Here is a 23,252-nt window from a genome sequence, read left to right as displayed (position 1 = left end):
AGACTGCTCCACTAGGCAGCTTCCACTATGCAGACAGTACACTCACATTTTCCAGGGAGCCTTACACATGCCATCTGTAAACAGAAAATGTGGAAATAAGCATCCTTCTAGTGATTGATTTGAGACATGACCCTGTAAGTTCCAGGTGAACAACTACAACTCCCAGCTGCAGTGATCTCACAAAATCCAGCTCCCTTGATGGAAAATTTGGGAGAGTTGTTTGAATGTAACAAAACAATTCTGGCAATTGCAAGTGATAGTAAGCCCTGCCACAGGATCTGACCATACAGTAAACTGGATCTGAAAGCACAACATGGAACATGTCTAAGGTGAAACAAATACAATTTTAAATGTCCAAGATATCAGAGGACTACATGTAATTAGAAACAGTTTTGCTTTACCTGGTCTGTGAAACAAAGGGCAGTAGTTACATTAGGAGGTGGTGCAGATATATAGGAACAAGTTTGTAGAGCAGAACAGTTTCTGCTGAGGTACTAGAAGCATTTCAAAGGATTTTCATTTCCAAATAGCTCTAGTCTGGTCACACAGACTCAACAGCCACTAGCAGCTGGAATGCACCAGGAACGCTGTTGGAGCAGATCTGATTTCATTTCCAAGATAAAGTAAGGCAAGTGGGGACAATTGGGAGATTTACTTCAACAATAAACTACTAATCCAAATTAAAATGCTAATATAGATGTATCAAGTGTGAACACATCCACTTTCCTGACATGCAAAAGAACAGCAATTTTCATAGAACAGCAGCACAGGGCTCTAGAAGTGGTTTTGCTTGGAGTGTTCTATACAGCATCTGTATCAAGACAACTGGGGCACAATGAGTTTTCTATCCAAGCTATCAAGCTTGAGATGCTTTGTTAAGGAAAGAAGATTCACTGCATAAATTATTAAAGGAAATTCAAAATGTTTGTTTATTTGAAATCATTTTAGACAACAGTACTCCTCAACCTAATACTGTAATACAAAAAATATAGATAACTTCTTATTTTGTCTCATATTAACAAGTGTTTATGAAAAATACACAAAAAAGGGGAAACACTATACGTTTCAAGTTTGACCTGTATCTCAGTCTAAATACTAACATAGATATTGCCACTTTTAATAGATTATCTGCTTTTATCCTTTAAGGGTGTGTGTGTATTTCTATCTACCTGTATCTCCTTCACACTGAGAAACATGTAAAATGTTTTATTCCAGTTGGAACACACTCACTAGTTTTATTTAATCTGTGCCAGCCATGAAAAACCTTTGCTTCTGTAATTTCAGAGTGTAAGTACTTGAAGAAAGTGTACTCCTGTCAAACTGAAGCCCAGATTCATTCATTTCTCCAGGGGAATGCAGTCCCCCAACCAAATCTCAGGGGCTCTCTCCACAAGTTCCTCCAAGCAGCACAGATTAGAGCAGCTAACAGACTGTCCCATGGAGGAATCCTCCAGACTGAGCTACTAATTCCAATCTAGGTTTTCAGCATCATCAGTTGCTAACAAACTCCTCCTACTTCATTCAGTAAAGACACAACCCTAAAACAGAACAAGTTGTACCAAAACCTGAATCTGTGTTAGAACACTTAAGACATCATCTCACAGAAGTGAAAGTAAACAGGAAGATATTTAATCCTGTATAATTTGATATTTTCACTACTGCAAAAGAGAAAAGCACATCTGTAACTATTTTTTCAGAAAACGAATAGGAAAGTGAAAAGTAGAGAGGAATAAGATGAAGAACACTGATTTTTGAGCAATGCTTATGGATCATTAAGTAACACCTCTACATCATTTTTCCCCCCAGTTGTTTACTGTCCTTCCAGAGGCAGAAGGTCTGTCCCAGACTTCTACATCAGAGTTATAGTCCCCAACTCAGCTGCCACACACACACCAGATCAGCTGTAAATTCAGAAAGCAGAACTAAAACTATAAGGTATGGAAGCACAAGAAAACCATGTGCTGCTGCGCAAAAATGCAGATGATTCAGAAGGCCAGTACAGAAATACTGAAAGCTCTAAAGATAAAAAATACAAAACCAGGTGCCATTATAGCATTTAAGAGATTAAAGACATTAGAAGGGTAGGAGGAATTATCAGCTAGCTTGCTGTAACTAGCTGGGTGCTAAACAACCTGACTCTCACCATGCAGTCACTTCTCCAAACTGCCTGTGAGTACCTGCACAGCAGAGGCAGATTCTGCAGTGCTGCTCTCATGTAGATTTCAAAGTATTTCCATCTCCTGTCTACTAACAATTCCAGGATTCGTTGGGCAGCATGCAGTAGCCCATTCCTCTGAAAGCAGGGGTTGTTATACTGGCTAGCATGATTCCTACTGGATATTTATGAAACCATCTGAACAACAATCACCAGGCATAAATTCTACTTGTGAAGGGCTTAAGTTAAGGATTCGAAATATCCAAAATTGTTCTAAAAGATCGGTTACTGATTTTTTCCTAGACCATGATGTATTGTACTACTAATTAAAGCCCCCCAAGAACAGAACTACCTATTTTTCTTCACACATACTGCTTTCCAAAAGAGAAACCAACTCAGAACTTATTTATCATTCTCAGAACAAACCCTGGTAATCAATATAATTACTGAAAAGGTACAAAACCTTTTAACTGGTTTCAGCTGGAATAGTTTATCTTCTTCCTAGTAGCTGGAGCAGTGCTTTGTTTTGGATTTAGTATGAGAATGATGTTGGTAACACACTGATGTTTTAGTTGCTGCTAAGTAGTGCTTGCTCTAAGTCAAGGACTTTCATTTCCCTGCGCTCTGCCAGCGAGCAGGTGCACAGGGAGCTGGGAGGGAGCAGAGCCAGGGCAGCTCACCTGAACTAGCCAAAGGGATATTCCGCACCGTGGAGCGTCATGCTCAGCAGGTAAACTGGGAGGGGTGGGCCAGGGCCGGCTGATCACTGCTCTCGGACTGGCTGGGCTTCGGTCAGCAGGTGGTGAGCAGCTCTATTATGCATCGCTTGTTTTTGGTGTGGTTGTTCCCCCCCCACACACACACCCCTTTACCCCACCCCCTTTGGGTTTTACCCTGCTCTCCTTTTCATTAAAATTATTATTATTACTACTGTATTTTATTTTATTTCAATTATTAAATTGTTCTTATGTCAACCCGTAAGTTTTACCTTTTTCCCTGATTTTCCTCCCCGCCCCACTGGGGGCTGGGGGGAGTGAGCGAGCAGCTGCGTGGTACTTAGTTGCTGGCTGGGATTAAACCATGACAATTGGTCATACACATAAGCAACATATGAACTAGAGAGACCACTAGAATCAGAATAATCTATAACAAAAAGAGGCTTAAATCATCACTTTATACATGCACAACTAGTAATAGACAACTTTCATTTGAGTTTTAGAACCAGAAGTTTACTGAAAGTTGTAACACTGATCAAAGAACAATATTCAAGAAGCTCTTTAGCTTTGTTAATCTTACAATTGATAGTGCTTGAAAGTTTTAAGAACACATACTCCATTCATGAACCATTCCATTCAAAAAAATGCAGGGAGCACACGCAATGATAGATATGAACTGAAGTTCCTCTGGTTTTCATTAATCTATGACTGTCATCTCTGATAAAAATCTGCAAGAAATTAATCCACTAGTGAAAACCTATGAACTAGTTATATGATTTTTGTAGCCCCTGATTTTTATGTTAAGTGATTTCATATTTATAACCTTGTTTGTAAGACTGTTCTGACTTTCTACAAAAACTTCACTGAAGCCTGGTCTAACATAGCTGACAACAAACCCCTCCACATTCATGAAACACCATTTAGTTTTTTTCTTCAGTCATTATCACCACCAGTTTGGCAAGTCCTCTAACTCATATCTGGAAGATGACTGTTAATGACACTTTTAATGACGACTCCCAGTCTATACAGGATATAATTTACAAAAACTCACATCAGTCAAACATCAAATGAGACTGTATGTCAGAATGTTACTGAAGTGTAGGCTTCAGGTTTCAGCTGTAGCCAAAGGAGTTAGTTCTCCAGGGGAATGAACACTGACTTCCAGGTAACTAGTTTCTACCCATACATCAGAACCACCGTATTCTGCCTTTTTTTTTCCTCTTTTGTTTGTTTTTATTTAGATGGAATTTTACGGTAAACCAGACCTGCACAGATGTGAAGGCAAGGTCAGAAATGCTGCAGTTTTCATTCACCCAGGAAGTTGCTTTAAAATTGGTGGAACAGAAAGGTGTCACATTTAAAATTAAAAACTGCAATTTGATCAGACAGAGTTAATTCCAATTTTAATAATATAACTAGGATCAGAACACAAAGGCTGATACACTGGTCTGTGTCCTTAGTTCAGTAACAGCTTACAATTCTTTACAGTGTTCTTCAGCATTCAAATATGGAAACAGCCATCTAGTTTCACATTACACAAATCTGTTTCTATTAAACATGCTGTAGTGTGAACAACAACATCAACAAGACACATATACACACTTTGAAACTCACCTCATTTGAAGAGAAGGTTAAAGTGTGTGAACGACCTGACAGATTTGGTTCTGTCACTAAACCTGAAAGTTCACAACTTGGCTTGCTATGGTATGTATCATCTATGACAATTCTACTCTGCAAACAAGTGGAAATAACGTTTTATTAACTCACTCCTTGGAAAAGCAGATCATAAGGTGACATTCTAGTAATTTTGATTTTTGGTAAAAAAAAATATACTATCAGTTATCTTTAGATCACATATTAAATGCACTCACTACATCAAGCATCTGACTTGTTTTTGTTAAACTTCTGAATTCAACAACACAGTAACAAATTTAAAGCAATATCCCCAATGAAAGCACCTTGTGTGGACTATCGGTCCATAACCTGAAACTGTGTTAAAGTACACAAGGAAATACAGGCAGTTACTTTTTCAGCAAGCATACCAAACTTGGGGAGAGGCAATTTAAGATTAATTTGGTGGAATTATTCATATGGACTTTGTATTCAACTGAAACCTACGCAAACCTATCAATGTGCTCGAGAAGGTGTTGTTCTGCTAGCAACATAAAAATCAATTCTAATTGTTTATAGTCATTAGGATTCCCATGGCACAGAAGCACCCCATAATTTACGAAGTTTCTGAAAATGAGAAATAGGTTTAGACTTCTTAGTTGCCCACTATTGAACCACTGTAGTTGACAGTGAAACAAATAGGCTCTTTCCTTGACATACATTGAAAACTGGAACAGTGAGGAGCTTTTGGCAGCTTGCAGATCAGAGTTTAAATTAGTTAATGAACAGAGAATACAGAGCTTGCTTAAGGACAAACTTTCCCAAAACTCTAAATTCTGATTTAAGGTACTGTATTATATTGCTGTTCATTTTAAGAGCTTTGGTGAAGGTGGTGAAACACTGGCACAGGTTGCCCAAAGGGGTGGTATATTCGCCAACCCTGGAAACATTCAAGGTCAGGTTGGATGGGGCTCTGAGCAACCTGATCTAGCTGAGGATGTCCCTGCTCATTGCAGGGGGGTTGGACTAGATGGCCTTTAAAAGGTCCCTTCCAACCCAAACTATTCTATGACTCAATTTTGAGATGGCTGCATTTGAGGCACAAAATCATGTAATCTAAAAATTACTTTGATATGATGAGTACCACCTAGATTTAAATCTTTAAGATTTTAGATCTTTAAAAGAATTTTTGTAATAAATGGATTGTATCAAGCTATGCAAAAACCTTCTTTAATGTACCATAGCATAAAAACACTGTAACAAAGCTGACCATTTTAGAAGTTAAACAATTACTCAGATGTCTTTACAGAAAAAATGGTTTAACACTGTAAATCTACAGTAATTATGCAGTATGACAGCCTGAATGTTATTTTCAAAACAGAAAATTCTTCTAAAAGACTTTGGCAAATTGATTCTTTTAATAAATTACTATGACAAAGTAACAGTAAATTTCAGGTTAGATATATGACTACTGTAAGAACTATCATATTGAAAAAAAGTAAAATCTTCATAGTATTTACTGTTTACATTCAGTTATTATAGTCTGTGTTTAAAGGAAGCTTTTGGATCTGTATGCCTGCCTTAGCGTCTAAAGGCAGCAGGATCTAGGTTCAAACTTATCCAGCAGCCAGTATTTGTACAACTCAGGCAGGTTACCTGAGCAGCCTCTGATTCAAGCTGAAGAAGACTATGAAAAAAACCCAGATGCTACACTTGAAAACTTCACAGCAGATTTGGTAAGATAATCCTTCTAAAGAATACTAATGTATGCATTTCCCAGAATATTTTCTAGTTTCATCACCTGAATTTCCAACTCTGATCCAGACTTTTACATTATTTTTCTTTAGCAAGTAAAAAATAATTCTGCCAAAAACAAGCCTTCTAATCTTGCCTTTCTACAATTTCTCGGCATTATTCTGCTGCCCACAGAAGAGCAAGCAATTATTTAGCTTTACTTTCTCTGTTTCTCTAAGTGTCTAATCAACTAACTATACATTGTAAGGATGCCATACCATACCCCTATATGCATGAATAACCCAAGATCCTAAATTAGCTGATGTTAAAAGGCATTTTTCTTCAGTAACTTATGCTCCTATAAGAGAACTATGTTTTTGCGGTTGTCTTCATTGAGCACTTCTGTATTTGTGTTCTGATTTCATTTTAACCTGAACTCTAAATTTTCTAGATTATTCTGGTTTTGTTTTGGGGGCAGATACTTGACCTTTGCACTCCCCCTTTGACCCTAAATTACTGATACACATTTCCAGTATTAAAAAAAACAAATAAGAAAAAAGAAAAACACACCAAGAAAAAGAACAAAACCAACTACCAAATACCACCACAATCCAACAAACAAAAAAACCCCAAACCACAACTTGAGTTTTCCTGCTACCTTTCCATGGAGTGTGGTACTGTATACGACAGGAAATGGTGTTCTATTTAGCATGTAGATTATTTTATTAATGACATTATATTTTACAGACTTCTTCAGTCTTTTAGATGTAAAAGTATTACCAGAAACAACAGAACACTTTGTCCATCAACCTATTCTCAAATTCATTTCAACTCAAACTGAAAATTTATTTAGGAGCTCTTATTTTAGCCACCCCTGCTTCACTCTTCCTACCTTTGCAGAGCAATTGAGAACAATTCAGAAACAAAATTGTAAAAAACCAAAACAAAATTCAAAAAACCCAAAAAACCCAAAAACGAAGACAGGATGATACTGCAGCAAAATATTTAATGAGACTTTAAAAAAAAATACGAAGAACACATAGCCAGAAGTAAAGCATCTCAGCACCAGTTGTAATGTTTTCTCCTCCCCCTGCTCCCATTTGTTTTAAAGAGGTAATTTTCTTTTAAGGGTTTAGAGCCAGTTGCAAAGATTTTTGATTCTTAAAGAGCACAGAATTTAGATAGAAATGGTTTTATAGGTATGCTTCCTACAGCTTAAGGTACTAGGATATAAAGAGTTTACACCAGTGTTGTTCCTTGCAATGAAAATAAAACAGTGCATACAAACTTACAGAAGCTAAATAACACTCTGGAAAAATAATGACTATGAACAGCATGTATGTGTTTCTATTGTATCAGAGAATGGGACTAAATTAAGGGGCAGATTATGTAAAGGGACTAATTTAAGAACTGCGATTTGGTAATCTCGTAAGGCTAAACAGTCTGCAAACACTTGGATTACAGGATTTGATTTCTTGTGTTTCTAGTTTTCACAAGCAACAACAAGTTGATTCATTACTTTGCCAAATTGTAAGTTTAAGACTAACTTCAGTTTTAAGAAAACAAAATCCTTCCAGGTCAGTAATTTTAAGAGGCAAATTTTGCATGAACAGAAAACAGTTAAAATATAATTACAATCCTTACACCATCCATATTAAAAACACAACTACAGAAATTATACACAATGTGAAAGACTCAGTATAACAGAGACTCTTATGTGACAAAGATTTTTAAGGTTCCTACTTTTACTTGCTCTTCAAGAAGGGCTTTCACCTGATCATATGGGATACGACTAACATAAAAACAAAAAATGCTATAGAATTAGTATCAACAAAAAGCAGTATTCTCTTAAATTCTGGGAAGATGGTTTTGTCTCTGCTGTTATGTTGTTTTAGTAAGAAGACTCCTTGCTGAGTGGTCAAGCACATTTCTTTCTCAATTTTAATGTCTTTTCACAGCAAGGTTTACCAGCCAAAGCCTTGTTACTGTAGTGCAAACTTACTGATCAACTGCAAGTTAAGATCTGCAACGATAAGTCATTCCAAGCAGTAGCTACTGTCATGTTACCATCTTTATAGAAGACCCTGACCCCAAAGTTGCAAAGTAAAACCAGCCTGACTTCAGAGAGGCTGAGTATGATTTTGGGATCAATTAATGTCTAAGAATCTGTTCTTTAACAGGGTCAGCTTTCTACCATTTCACAAAGCAGAAATATAGCTGAAGACTTGTATATTCTTCCAGCTGCTGGTTTGCAACTGGCACTAAGGAAAAGAACAGCATGCAGCAATTACATACTGGAGCATGAGAAGGAAACAAAAACAGTAGGCAGGAAACCAGCAGGAAGGTTAAAGTGATAACCAACTTCAATAAAGTATACAGCAATGAGAAGAAAAAGCTATTATTTCAGGGCAATGTGGAAAGGAAGAGAACACCTGATCTGCTAAGATCTATACCTTTTTGATTGCCAAAAGAAGTGTCTATATAAGCACGTTAAGGGGTGCTTCAGCGTATTATGGGTCCTTATAGTAGTAATGCAGCAGTGGGACTTCTACTACACTCAGAAAAATTATTTGAGACAGACAGAAAGGAGGAACGAATGGGTTCTTCTGAACCAATGACTTTTGAAAGCTAAACCACTGAATGTTTATCTATACAGAAAACACGTCTAGATAGTTTTGCTACAGCCTACTAAAGAGATCAACCATGCACTCATATTTAATAAAAAAAATGTATCAAAGTGTAAGCATATCCCCTTCAACATGGATCTTGCAGTTCCAACATCCTCAGGTTATTTACAGAAACATCTTTTGGGCTTCATGCTTCAACAGAAGTAAACAGTGCAGAAGCTGTAAATACATGAGACTAACACATACTGGACAGTATTCTGTGAAGTGTTGCTCTACTTCAGAGATTAAAAAGTTCCTACTCAAATTCCTGTGTTAATAGTAGGGTATTTTATGGTTCTAAAACCACTCTGTATTTTTTATGACCTATGTATGCAAACAGCTTATTCCTGTCACAGGGACACTAAGAAAACAGAAGGTAGTTGTAAAAAAAATAAAAATATTATAACAGCATTTTAGTGCAATCAGCATCTAGAAACATGGAAAGCCAACTTGTTTTCTGTAATCTATGCAAGATGACAGTGACTTCATGGACTACTACCCAGTGAGTTTCTCTCCTTGATTCGTAACTCATTTCTAATAACATAGAGGAAAAGGTAAAAGTGAAAGGGTATTTTAGACAACTGAAGTGAAAAAGAACAAATCAAACTTAAGAGGTTACTCAAATAGCTACAATTTTGAATCTGACAAAATCCAAAGGAAATAAAAAAATGAAGGTAAGTTAATAAGATTGTTAATAACAGTCTTACATTGAAATAGATTTTAACAAAATATTTAGACAGCACTCACATTAAGCTTCGTACTTTTTATAGCCATTTCTTTCAAATAGTTTGAACTGTAAAGATAGTAATTTTATTGTTATAGACCGAACTGTGTACCCTTACTCTTAAGATCTAGTTAAAAGGCTTTAAATTATTATATATTATCAGTTACTCGGAAGCAGTTTCCTAGAAGAGAGTGTGTTCTACAGATGTGTCTCTTGGCTTTCAATATTAAATTCATTAATGAAAACCAGGATGTTATCTTCATCCACCTCCCTGGTACTGAACCCCTACATACCAGTATGGTAAGAACTAGTTGGCCAGCTGCCTGGGGAGCTGACCTCTATTTATGTACTCCTTCCTCCAAGTGTGAGACTGTATTAGACAGGGAAACAGATCTGCCTTTTACTGTTTTTACTTTTTACTTTTTTTACTGTCCTAAGGCTGGCGTTACTTTCAGCATTATAAACCCGTGAAAAAACATACCCTGTGATTGTTCCTTAGATTCTACTCTAGCCTGCATAGCCTCCACTGATACTTCAACTGAACAGGAGGGAACGGGAACACTCACACAGTTTCTGCTTGTGAGGGCTGTGAAGCGTCAAACTTCTGCAGCAACATTTGTAAGAGGCAATGTGGTCAAGGACTAAGTGATCAAGCTTCCATATACTAAGTACTGATGTTTTTACTTTATCAAGATGCAATGCTTAAATATTCAGAGCACAAATTAATCATCTTTACCTTGCTTCTGTTCTTCTCTTGACCATGTTCACCACTGTCCTGCCCGCTCTGAGTAATATGCAGGCTGCTGCTAGAAATCTGAGGCTCTTTGTGGCTGTCTCCAAACCAAGAGAAAGGCATACAAGTAGGAACAGGGGAATCTGAATCTGATGCAGATAGATTGTTGCCAGAGTCATCCAACAGTTCTCGGGAACCTCTGAAATAAGTAGGTTAAATTGTTTTTAAACAACAGCAAAACCACCCACCTCACCCCCCAAACCAACAAACTCAAAACACATACCACTCATTTTTACCCATTTCACAGCAAAATATTTAAAATGTAAACTGATACTTGCCTTTAAGTATCCACGCAAAATAATCTGAGTTATTGAATAACACAAATTTAAGAGCTTTTGCAGTATTTCACCGAACAATTTAATAATTTCAAATAATTTGCTAATTTACTCAACATTCCTAAGCAAAATACAGTTTTTATATTTAAGATAGGGTACAATGTGTTAATTTTATGAGCCACTTTAAAACGTAATCCTGCTTTACTGTTTCCTCTATACTATTCTATCTATTCTTATTTCATGAGATTAGAAGCTCGTCTCCACATCATTATATTAAACTTCACAGAATTTTGCCACTGTTATACTTGAATGTACTTTAAGGTCAAATAGTAATGATAGTTTTAAAGAACCTGTTAAAAATTTTAGGAACGCAGCATGTACGTATTAAACAAAACAACTACCTGCTATCCAGAGAACCTCTTAGATTTTCTTTTTCTTGTTTCTTGCCCTTGCCTCCAGATTTCCGTAATCCACTGAAATGAAAACACAGTTTTCATAAAGCATTTGTTTACACAGTGCAACTTTTTTTTTATTCAGCATGCTAGTGTTTACATTGATTTTAACAGTTACAAAAAGCCACATTTATGTTGTTAGACAGAGCAAGATTTTGCAGATTATGCATGCAATTAAAGAAGTACTGTCATTCATATTTTATTAAAGAACCATGACAGAATTATGAAAGTAGCTTTCAAAGACCACATGTAATCAAAATAAACACAGAAAATGCCCAAAGAAACTTAGCATATAGTGTACAACCAAGAGGAAGAACAGAGTTTTACTGCCATATAGCTGTCCATATGCAATGCAGAGTGACTTGAACTAAGTCACTACCTACATTCTTTGTGTGTGAAATTATCATTTTTACATTACGTATTATGATTTATTTGTTGCAGTACCAATCTGAGTCTTTGATGTTAGCTTGCTTCAACAAGTTTTACACGTAGCTCCAAAGGAGCAAGCCTTATTGCAAAATGTAGCAACTCTTCTCTGAAATCTCCAGAGTTCAGGTGCCACACTGCATTTCCAGACAATATGCAGCCTGCACTTTTTTTTTTACCCCTGCTTGCAATCTTGTCTTCTAAATGAAATTCAGAAATCCATTCGTCACTGCTGCCTGTCTACAAGGAACAGTTCAGTAAGCAGCTACTATAGCCAAACCTTCTGTAACAACACCTCTACTGTAGAAGAAATTAAGGCAAGACAGGTATCTATTTTAGACTATAACAACAGCAGGACATAACATTAGAGCCTAGGCTCCAACAATATTTTGGCATAAAACTACTTACAGATTTGCAATATAATTCATAGAGAAAATGTGTATTCAGATAAAAACTGAAGAACCCCAAGAAATTCTTTGAGGGGAAAAAAAGCCCAGAAAAATAAAATCGAGATGTGGTAGAAACATGAATGCAACATTACAAATGCAAGATGAAAAAGACTCTGCCCCATAGTGTTGCTATGAAGTAGCATTACTGATTTCCTCAACATTTTTTTGTTTATAGAGAACATTATATTCTCCAGAAGTAACACTGAAGTTTATTTATTTCCAAATAAACACGAGTAAACTCTTACCCAAAATCTGGAAATCTCCTTTTGGACTTCCCTGATGACGTTCCTTCATTTGTTTCTACAGTCCTGTCTTCATTTTTCTTTTCTTCTGCTTTTCACAGAGGGATGAAAAATAAGAATGTTATTCTAAAAATACTTGCAAGTTTCAAGTACTTATGATGATGTTTGTAAGCAAATAAGATACTAAACCCTCAGTAACAGTGTTAAAATTCACATTCACACATGCAGATACCAGATGAAAATACTACAGTAATATCAGCTTAAGTTACTCTCTATGGCATCTTCCCATCATTCTGGCTGTGCTGTGCCATTGAAAAATGGCAACACATAAGCAACAGTTGCTTATGACTGCTCAAAAATACTGCTTTTGATAACCAGGAATTCTATACTGTCTACAGAAAGCTAAAGCTTACCACAGTATTTTGCTTTAGGGAAATACAACCAAAGGATAGTTTAAGACAGCTTTAGAAAAAAGTACCTCTTTCTACCTTTCTTTTGCAAAGTGTCAACTTCAAAATACACTAACTAGATAACTAGTATAAGATGCATGAATGAAACTCAGTTTTAAAGCAACAGTTAAATACAGCATTTAATCGTTCTTTATTATGCTTGAAGTAAGATGCTCCTTTTGCATTTTTTCTGGTTCAGTAGCTAGTCCAGGCTACCTACGTGGAACACAAGCTACGTATGCAAGCTGCTAGCTCCAGAGAGCGCACCTAACCAACATGATAGCCAGTACCTGGAGAGCAGACAGATCCTAACAAGCTGAGTTTCTTGGGAACAGTGTATCAACTGTGACTATTCTAAAGAAATAATTGCGACTCTGAAGCTCCTCCAAGACTGTTGTATTTTCAAAATAGTATTACAATGTGCTAGGATCCTACTTTTCACCAGAGGAAGCATGTTCAATGCAAACTGCTCAGTTAAGTGAAATTAAGTGACAGACTTAAGCATCACACTACCTCTTCCTAATGGATTGTGACAGATTACTGCAACTCCTGAATGTAATTCCTTTTAAATTCTCAGGCTACTAGATTTTTTTTTTTAATAATTGAAATACTTTTCGTATTGCAAATCAGGTGTTTCACAGCTAAGCTGCCTATGAAAGAGACGCAGCCTGATTTTTGTGAGACAAAGCAGGTTTTAAGCTCTGCCTTCAAGACAACTCATGACATGAACTTATGTACACAGATGCCTTCAAGGATGGTAAAACCCAGAAATCATGTTTTCTATGCAAAACTCAGGACAACTCCCCACCACCCACATCAGCTAATAATCCTTCCTGAAACATATAATGGTTATCTCTGTTGTCTAATTAGTTAACGACTCTTTCTAAACACGTAACATCCAATAAATTATAACTACTAGCCAAACAGGTTATTTTTCCTGTCAGCTTAAGCATAAACCCGGAAGAATTAATTTTAATATTGACATTTGTTTCCACCTTTCTCACCAGAGGTAATATTTTCAGAAAAGAGGTAATTCCTAAAACACAGTACAATAGGTTAAATCACAGACTGATACGATGGATGGAAAGGTAATAGAAAGGATTATTTCAGTGGAATAACAGGTAGACATTTTGATACAGTTAGAAAGCAATAATCTAGCAGAAAGTAGCACTTAGTGTCATTCTGCATACAAAGCGCGAGCTTTCAATACTAATCCTCATTTTTGATGTACTGCATTAATTAGCTCTTTCAGTGATTGCCAATTCTAAGAAAATGTTCGCAATGCTTCAACCACCACAAAAAAATTGTAGAAAAGAAAGCAATATCACTTGTATATTAGGTACTTGTTTTGATAAGATTTTTTAAAACAAACAAATAGAATGAGAACAGTATATAACGACTTCTGTTTTCAGGGTATTGAAAGAAAGGTTTTGTCCAGGCTGTACAGAAAAGACAGCAAGTATAATCTGCCTTTATATATTGTGCTAGGTGACTAAAGGAATTATAAAGCATTTGAAATATTTTATATGATCCCTTTTCTGTTATTCGTAAGAAAAAAAAGCCAAATATTTTAGCAAATAATGATTAGTAGTGACTAGGCTGATTATAAAACCTTTAACCTTTTCTTAGTGAGAAATACCCTAGGCCTAATAAATAATGCAGTAATTCCCATAACATTCAGAATCTGTATCTTGTTTGAACACCTGGATAAGTTCTGGCAGCTCAAAGCCAACAATGAATTATTCTGCGAATCAGGAAATCAGTGAAACTTACTCTCCGATACATTGCTACATATGAGGCTAGTGTTTTACAGAAATGTGTTAGGACCTTTGCTGATTATCCACAGTCAATAACTCAGCTCCCCTCTAGCTTGCGCCAAGGCAACCATTCAGACTGATTTACAGGTCTGAGCTTTTACCAAACTGACTTGGACCGATTCCTTCCCACAACTGCTTAATTGAAACAGCATTTATTCTGCAGGCACCTTTTAGATTCTTGGCACTATAAATTAATTTAGAAATGTTGAGATTTTGTAGAAATTTGAGAACTAACTTGTTGCAAAGGAAGGAATTAAAAGATAGGTAAGTATTTCTAGAACATACTACTGTTGTACCAAAATCTTTCAGTAAGTAAAAATAGAATACAATGAACTTGCATACTTTTTTTAAGAGTTAACAAGTGGTTTTAGAGCAGGAAACTAGTTTGTAGTCAATTAATTTTCCCTCTAAGTTTATTGTTCAATATTCATTTATATCTAAAATCTCTTAATACTTCAACCCTGAAGGATTAAAATAGTAATACACCCTTAAGTCTTACCCTTGGCCCCTTTTCCTTTTGTTTCTCTTTGCTTAACATTCTTGGGATACCCTTGAGGAGAATTTGGAGCCATCTCTTCGGGAGGAGGTGAACGACTAGTGGTTGTGCTATTTTCGTTGTTTGGTTTGTGTACTGGAGAAGAGTGCGTGGAAGCAGAAGGACTTGACTCTAGAGGACTTTCTGTGTTTTCTGTTTGTTCAGGCTTTTCACTCTTCCGATCTATGTCATCCAGGCGTGGGAAAGTTAATTTTTCACTTGTTTCTAAGGCCTTGGTTAGGTACACAGTGGAAAGTTCTCTGTTGAGAACAGTATCTTCTGAATCCTCATCCTTCAACAAAGTCAAAAGTTATTTTATGATAAACATGACATAAAATAATTTACTATCTGATCTTTTACCAGGATATAAGAATATGCTATGCTACACACAAACTTCCTCAGTTTAGAAAATTTTAACTTAACCACGTGTAGACACCACCTAAATCACATGAAGCTGATTTTACAGGCTTTCCTTTATCCACCCCTATACAGATCTTTCTGCACATCCCAAATCATCTTTCTTTAGCCAAGTCAGAAACCTTCTGGTACATCTTAGCCATTCCAATTCAATGCAATTCAGTCTGACTGAAGTAGTTCAATCTTCTCCCTCTATGACAGGTTCTCCCACATACCGAACTACATACACCTCAATTCTTCAGCTGTTTTCCAGAAATATGCTAGAACATTTTACTGGTATACTTTTTGTGGACTTAAATGATTATTTATGGAATAATGAAGCATTTCAGAAGTGTTTAGTCTTTGAAGAAATATGGTAACTTGTTTCAGATTAAGGAATTCTAAGATAGGTAAGCACATTTTACAACATACCACTGTCACCATATCAAAATCTTTCAGCAAGTAGAATACAACAAGCTTGCATACCATTTTGCTAACTTCAGATAAACTGTGCCACAAAGAACATGTCAGAGGTCACATATGTGGTATGAACCCGAACACACTTTTTCACTTGATACAGCATAAAAATATGATGCTTTGGCACAGTCTGAACGAAGCACGGACAACAATTGCAATTGCAAACACAGATAAAACTGAACATACATTCAGGCTCCTGAATGTGTAATTATCTACCAATATCAGTACCTGTAGATTTGCAGTCTGTTGTCCAGCTCCAAGAGATTCTTTCAGCTTCGATCGAGAAGGTGGCTGGCGTTTTACTTTCAAAGCAAGCTGAGCTTTTGCTTTGTGGGCACTAGTGTCTAATCTGGGAGTATCCCCAACAAAAGCATCAAAATCTGCAACAAGTATGTACTTTTAAACAAAAAAAGCTTGATATGCAAGGTCTAGAAGAATATTCAGAAGTTAAATCAGAATTATTCTACCTGTTAATCATTACTTTATGAAAAATACAGGTTTATATAATACAACAATATTTTAACATACTGTGACAGCAATTTCTAATTTCTACCCGATTTATTCAATTAAAAAAATATCCATCAGGATATAATTGTATTATGGCTTGAAAACTGAGTTTTATTCTCAAATAGATAAGAATTTGTGCCCTATATTTGTTCCTATATTTGTTCTTTAAGATAGAAACTTTTTACGAAGTACATAAACATCTACCAAAACTTTTTAGAGTATGCTTCTTAACTGAAACACCATCTGATATTTTGTATCTGGGCACAAAATCACAAGACAAATAAAAAAAATCATAGCAAGCTTTGGTGTAAGTCTGACTTATCTCAGTGTTTTGGTCCCACTAACATTATCGTTTTCATTATTAAATAATCTGAGGAACAGTGAGGATGGATGTCTCTCCATTTACTACTTCTTCCCTACAGCACTTCAGAAATACACTACTACAATACTGAAAACATGCAGGGACCTGAACAAAAAAATCCACACTGGCTCAGGTCAAACATTTACCCAGTCAGCAGGAAACAGCAAACACTTAACTACTTCTAACAGTGAAAAAGCCACTACACATAACTCCTCCTAATTTTTGTTAAATGCAGATCAAAAATCCTACAACCTACTTACCAGAAATCAACATATCTGAAGAATTTAGTCTTTCCTCTGTTGATTCAGTTTCTTTCTCATTTTCTTCTCTTATCTTTGACTGTTCATTATATTGGCCTGGGCTTTGATAACCATCTTCCAATAAACTGCCACCTCCAAACATATATGGCATTCTCTCATATACTTTTAATTTACTTTCAAGCTCTGAAATCTGCAAGAATTAAAATTCAGAATTGAGATACAACTCTCCAAGAATGCAGGAGTTTATTTCAAAAATATAACACTACTTTACTTTTTCCTGATGTATTTTCAGCTGTCCTGCATATTCCTGGTCTCTCTCTTCAAGCAGCCTCGAATGATTCTCCTCTTTTTTCATGAATTCTATTTCTCTGGTGAAATATATTTGTACATATGAAACAGTAATATATAGAAATGTAGAAAATCACATAGAATAGAAATATGCACAGTTACATTTACTAAAAAGCATTCTGTTAGTAAACATCAAAAAAATATCAGTCTGTAAGGTATAATTGATTCATTAATCTTGTAACATCACAAAACCACCTATGTATTTTTATGCTTCTATGGTCCTCAAAAAGAATTACATATGATACTATATTTTACTCTGAGCTGAAAAGCATGAGACATACACACAACACCAGTCATTACATCTTACTCTCTTCCACAAAGATACGTGCACGAACAGTATTCTCCTTCCAAAAGCTATGGTAAAACTCTTTGTAGGAAAGTAAATTGCATTTCAAGTTTCTGCTTGGTTCATCCCACAGAAACTGCAACGGTTGGGTTTTACAAGAAACACTTAAAAGGAGGAAACAAAAACAGAAGCTGCTTTTCCTGCAAGTCAGATACAGGACCAGAAATGTGTACAACATCTACACAAAACGCAAAATCTTCAGGGACAGTGAAAGGAGTAATGAGAACTTGCTAAACAGTGAGGAAATGGAAACTAGTGTTAGCAGTCATCTTAATGTACTTCTGGACTTCCATGCAGATAAGCTTGGGAGGAGAGGGAAAACAAGACCTTTACAAAGCTCACCAAACAGCACAAAATTGCCTTGTGAATAGTAATATTTCTGGATGTGGACTACAAAGCAAAAAATCATGCTAACTGTCTAACAGTAAGTAGCATAAATAGAAATAGGGGACAAGAAATGTATACACTTACAGTAACTATCAAAAGTAACAGTTGGGTTCGCAATATCAAGACACTTATACAAGTATTTAGCAATTAGCTCTTGTTTAGCCAAGAAGAAAGAAGGCAGGACAAACAGACACAATCGCATGACACCAGTGTGCAAGTCTTACACAAATATATCTAATAAGCAGCATTACCCCTACCAAAAACCCAAACCTGTTAACAGATTGAAGATACTGGTTTTGTGCTGACATTTTGATGGGCTAGATACAGATCCCAAACTCCAATTTTTCTCAGAATTCCTTTTACTCCCCCTAAAAGATGTAACTCCTAACTCAGTTTATCTGGCTCATTATATATCCTTTGATGCCTACCCTATCTGGAACATTTAAGTCTGTTAAGTGGGTTTTTCACAAACAGCAACATTGCCAAACTGCAAGCAGACATTCTGAAAGTATAGATGCATTACAGTTTCTTAACTGAGTTATTTTTAAAATTTGTTATTGAAATATTAGATATTTTTCCTAAGCTTAGAAACAAAAGCAGCAGCAAAATTTTTGAAGAACCTTTCCAGAAGCTGGTCACTTACGGTATGGAAGAATTCAGCATGTATAGCCCACTGCTTCCCTAAGCTCTGACAAACGAAAAAAGGGTGTTAAGCAAATCCTAACCCTAGGTACTGTTGTCAGTTTTCCCCATAATGTACAAAACATACAAGCAAGAAATACAGACCTGGTACTTTGGGGTACTTACTTTTGTTGGTAATCTTTAAGCAATTTCTTGGCCTTGTTGTATTTCTTTTCAAGGGCGTCACATTGTTCTTGAGTTTCTTTAAGACGCTCGTTTACTGTTTTGCATAAACTCTGTGCCTCTAACCAGTACATCTCTAACTTTTTAATTTTCTCTTTGCTTTCATCTAAGTTTTGCTGAAGTTGGGCTCGACTCAGTTTCCATTCATTTTTTTCTGCTTCAACGATTTTTAACTGAAAAGATTAATACTTAAGCAATTAAACTAAAAGATGAAATAAAACCCAGCTGTTTATACATGTTTAAGTAAAGAATAGCTCATAACAATTAAATACTTATCAGTAATATTAAAACAAGACACCAAACTTTTAAAGACATCTTATCAACTCTTTGAACCCTTGCTAGTCCAAGCAGGTTTAGAACTCAAACCTAAGAGTCTTTTACTACTTCCTCATTTGTACTACTTCTTTTTAAAGAGATAAAATGAGTAAGACCTTTATTGTTAGCTTATGTTGACTTGTTCAAGATCTTAATACCTCTGGAGGGACCTATTTTGTTTACCTTCAAAAGCAACCAGAGATACAGAATCTTAACCTGTATAAGACAAGCTCAGTGTCCTACCACTATGTTACCAATAGCTTTTTGAATAAAGCTAATGAGTTGATCTTCCCCTGCTACTTTATAAGGCACTGGTCTTTCTAATAAATTATGACGTACCTATGGTTTGCTCTTCTGGGGCTAATGTATAAAAATGCCAAACATTCCCTCAACAGAAGAAAGGGATGGGGCCCCTTCAGTTTGACAGCAGCCACATTATAAAAGGGAATGTTAACATATGAAGTTCTCCAGGCCTTGGAGGAGCAAGAAGGCAGAATACCACTTAGTTTGTCCACGTCTCCTTCTTTGGGGACACCATTTACACTGAGGCAATCACTGCTTTTGAAGTCAGTTAACATCATCTGCTGATGGAACAGAGACGTTGAAAGGACCAAGAATTTCTTGAATTGTAAATGGGGGACCAAGATGGGACACCAACATTTTGAACGTATTTTTTTTTTTAGCAATCCAGTTGGGCCAAATTTCAAGAATACTGCAAGGAGGAGGGGCACTGTCAGAGACCAAAAGCAAAGCTATCATAAGAACATGTTGGCTGCCTTGCCCCTCTACACCTGAGGCTCTGAACATTTGCAGAGTGCAAGAATAAACCCCAACAGATACTGTTATTCAAGATTACTGCAGTCTGAAGCACTCTCCTCACCACTTGCTACCTGCCTCCAGCAATCCGCTGCAACATGGCCTAGGGTACACATTTCTCAGCAAGGCAACACAGAAGGGCAATGGAATAGAAGAAGCTGCTCACCTACAACAAATATTTCCAGAAAAAGGCCATGCACAGATCTCCATCAGTGGAAAAAAGCAGCAAAAAGAACAAGAAATCCTTTCTCAGAGAAAATAGAAGTGTTGAACAATTAAAAAAAAACCAACAAAAAAACCCCAAAACAAAATAACAAAACCCCCAACTGGAAATCAAGCTCTCCCCAAAGCAGGTCAGAAATTTGAGGAGAGAAAGAGGGGAAACAAGGTAACAGAAATAACTTTCTGCTAACAGAAAGTCAACCACAAACCATTGTCTGTAAGGGCTAAATCTACATTCAAGTAAGACAAGTTCTATCTGCTGAAAATGTTCTCTTATTTGTTCAGGAGCTTGTTTCATACAATACTCCGCTATATTCACTTCTACTCTAAGCAGTAATATTGAAGCATTCATTTTATAATGGCACAGGGGGGATTTTGGGGTTGGGGCTTTATTTGTTCTGTGGTGGGGTTTTTTGTTTGTTTGTTTAATTTGAGCACAGCTCTTCAGTTCAGAGATGCCTGTCTAGCATAGCACAGAGTACATAGAGCCTGAGGCCTAAATCAGATTGATGCCTTCTGCATTCTGCCTATTCTTGGTAAAATTCATAGTTAGAAATAAAAAAAATAACGAAAACCCCCAAACAAAACCCACATCACCAAATTATAAGATTCTTTGAAAACTTACTTTCTCCTTCAGTTGATTCACTTCAGCTATTGTTACTGCATGCTTTAATTGCAGCTGAAACAAAAAATTGTATGAACATACACAAAATGTCACTTGAAACAGTAGTTTGAATTATTTGTCCATGATTCCCTTCTTCCTCAAACCATTTTTACAGTAGCATAGTCAACTTAATTATTTGTCAATTACAGAAGAACTGATCATGAGCTTTTTAAAAAAAAGCTGAATTCAAATTAAACCCCCCAAAAGTTCCACAGTATTCTATTTGTTACAAAAATCAGTACACAACCACCTATAGTTAAAAATCCCACATTGTTGTCTATGCATTCAGAAAAGTGAGTAGGTTAAAACAATGTTTCAACATGTCATGAACATGAAAAGACAGCAATGCACTTATGATGACAACTGGTACACAGAATCAAGTAAAAATTTAACAGTGCTAAATATTTTTACTTATTGGAACTTACAAATAAATGTACTGGCTTTGTTTTAAAATTAAGCCTTGTAGTTTACACCATATATTTTCAGAGGATTATTAGAAATGCATAAAAGCTATATCCTAGTCAAATGCAAAGATAATCGTTACCATATATTAAGAAAACAGAACATGAGTGCAAAAGCACAATTTTTGACAATTATAGTTATTTCTTGTATCTCACTTTCCATCTGCAACCCTAGGGGGATTATTATTTTTTTTTTTTGGCAAGGCATAGTGCACCAAACACATTAAAACAAATGAATTCATTACTACCCTTTGTTTAGATTATGTTAATAACAGTATAGTAATGATTCTAGCTGAGAATTTAATTGTATCCCAAGTAAACACAGCACTTATGAGATGCTGTAGCCTGCTGCTATGCTTCCTAACCTAGAGAAACCGTAAATGTTCTCTAGTGATCAACGGCCCGAAATTTCAACTTTCTCAATGACATCATCAGTGTTATCAAGAGAGCAAACTTAAGGAGGTCCACAGAATACTGATCCTTTACAAAAATAAGCTGATGTATGCACAAATGGCATCTGATGAAACGGTTTCTTTGCAGTGTATTTCTCTCCTCCAGAGTGAAACTAACAGGGACTTAAATCTACCAAAGCTGCCCAGACCCCTAAAGGCCAAAGACTGCACCACTTAAATCCCTGACTAAATTCCACAGACCTGTATAAAGCAAACTGTTACTTCATAAAAAACCTTGGGGAAAGGGAACCAGATTTTCCAATTATATTAATTTGGGATTCACAGTCTGGAACGGCCTATTGGGTTTACGAATTCATTACTTCCAAGAAGTACACCATAACAAACCCCAGAAGGGACCACCTGAAAAAAAACCTCCAAGCCAAAAACTTGCCTATCTACAGATCAAGTGCTTTTATATACACAGACATTTTCCAGAAGACCTCAGGGCAAGAAACAGAGTAGAAGATTAGATGTGTTTTTCTTGTCTTCCTGAAGAAGATCTAACCACAACACTCAAGACCATTCAGAATGGGCATACCTGTTCTCCCATGCTCCCCCTCCCAGCTAAAGCCATTCTACTATGCAACAAATAAATGCAAAGTCCAATGGGCCAAAGACAATGAAGAGAAGCATCGCATCTATTTAACGCAATGTTCAGACATCACAAGGAGGGAGGTGGTGTTGGGTTCTAATGTCAAGGGCTTTTTTTTTTTAATTTAATTTAAATCAAAGGGCCAGATATTATAAATATGCACAGGGAGGCTGGGATCAGAAAATTAAAGACGACCTACAATTCAAGGGACATTTACCAGATATATTCATTGGCGATGCTGGGAAAACAAACCCAAAACCACAGTGAGGGGGACATGAAGGAGATTATATTTCAATCTTATAAGGTTCAGATGCTCCCTAGTGCACCACAAAGAATATTTAAGAAACTGCTATCATACCTCTTTAAATTTAAGAAGAGATTGTGCTGAATCCATATCCAATGGTAAACCAATATCTTCATTTTCAGGAAGATCAAAAACTTCTACAGATTTTCCATGTAAATGCGACTCATATGTATCATCATCATCATCATAGTCATCATCCTGACAAGATGGGAAAATAATGACTTTCTGTAACACACATACTTTGCATTATGGTAGCAGTAATAACAAAAGCACATAATCAAGGAATCCAAACTGTTGCAAAACTTGTCCACCACTTACTACTCCTTTTTAGTTTCTCATACCTACACTAAGTTTCAAAGGTGACTTGCAAACACTGTCATCAAAGTTACACAACAGAGAGCCAAGTAAGCCATATACAAAACAATCATGCACAGCC

The 23,252-nt window shown here is 36.2% G+C and overlaps 1 protein-coding gene across 6 annotated transcripts in view; it reads right to left on the bottom strand.

The window, feature by feature from the left end:
• The window catches only part of LOC308068376 (neurabin-1-like), a 69,220-nt gene that overhangs the window by 3,544 nt on the left and 42,424 nt on the right, over positions 1-23,252 (bottom strand). For 3 of the 6 annotated variants that reach the window (XM_080398826.1, XM_080398827.1, XM_080398825.1), the window contains exons 7-17: positions 22,871-23,014; positions 20,969-21,022; positions 18,934-19,163; positions 17,317-17,413; positions 17,046-17,235; positions 16,146-16,297; positions 15,009-15,336; positions 12,247-12,334; positions 11,076-11,147; positions 10,343-10,538; positions 4,486-4,602 (exon numbers count right to left, since the gene is read on the bottom strand). In XM_080398826.1, coding sequence (XP_080254952.1) covers positions 4,486-4,602; positions 10,343-10,538; positions 11,076-11,147; positions 12,247-12,334; positions 15,009-15,336; positions 16,146-16,297; positions 17,046-17,235; positions 17,317-17,413; positions 18,934-19,163; positions 20,969-21,022; positions 22,871-23,014 — 1,668 coding nt within the window. The remainder of the gene's footprint in view (positions 1-4,485; positions 4,603-10,342; positions 10,539-11,075; positions 11,148-12,246; positions 12,335-15,008; positions 15,337-16,145; positions 16,298-17,045; positions 17,236-17,316; positions 17,414-18,933; positions 19,164-20,968; positions 21,023-22,870; positions 23,015-23,252) is intronic. The other 3 variants (XM_080398828.1, XM_080398829.1, XM_080398830.1) reach the window with 3 other exon arrangements.

Source organism: Falco punctatus (genome assembly GCF_963210335.1).
Source record: "Falco punctatus genome assembly, chromosome: 8".
NCBI classification, from domain to species: domain Eukaryota; kingdom Metazoa; phylum Chordata; class Aves; order Falconiformes; family Falconidae; genus Falco; species Falco punctatus.
The sequence above is the reverse complement of the archived record's forward strand: the minus strand, read 5'-3'. Positions and strand labels throughout refer to the sequence as shown.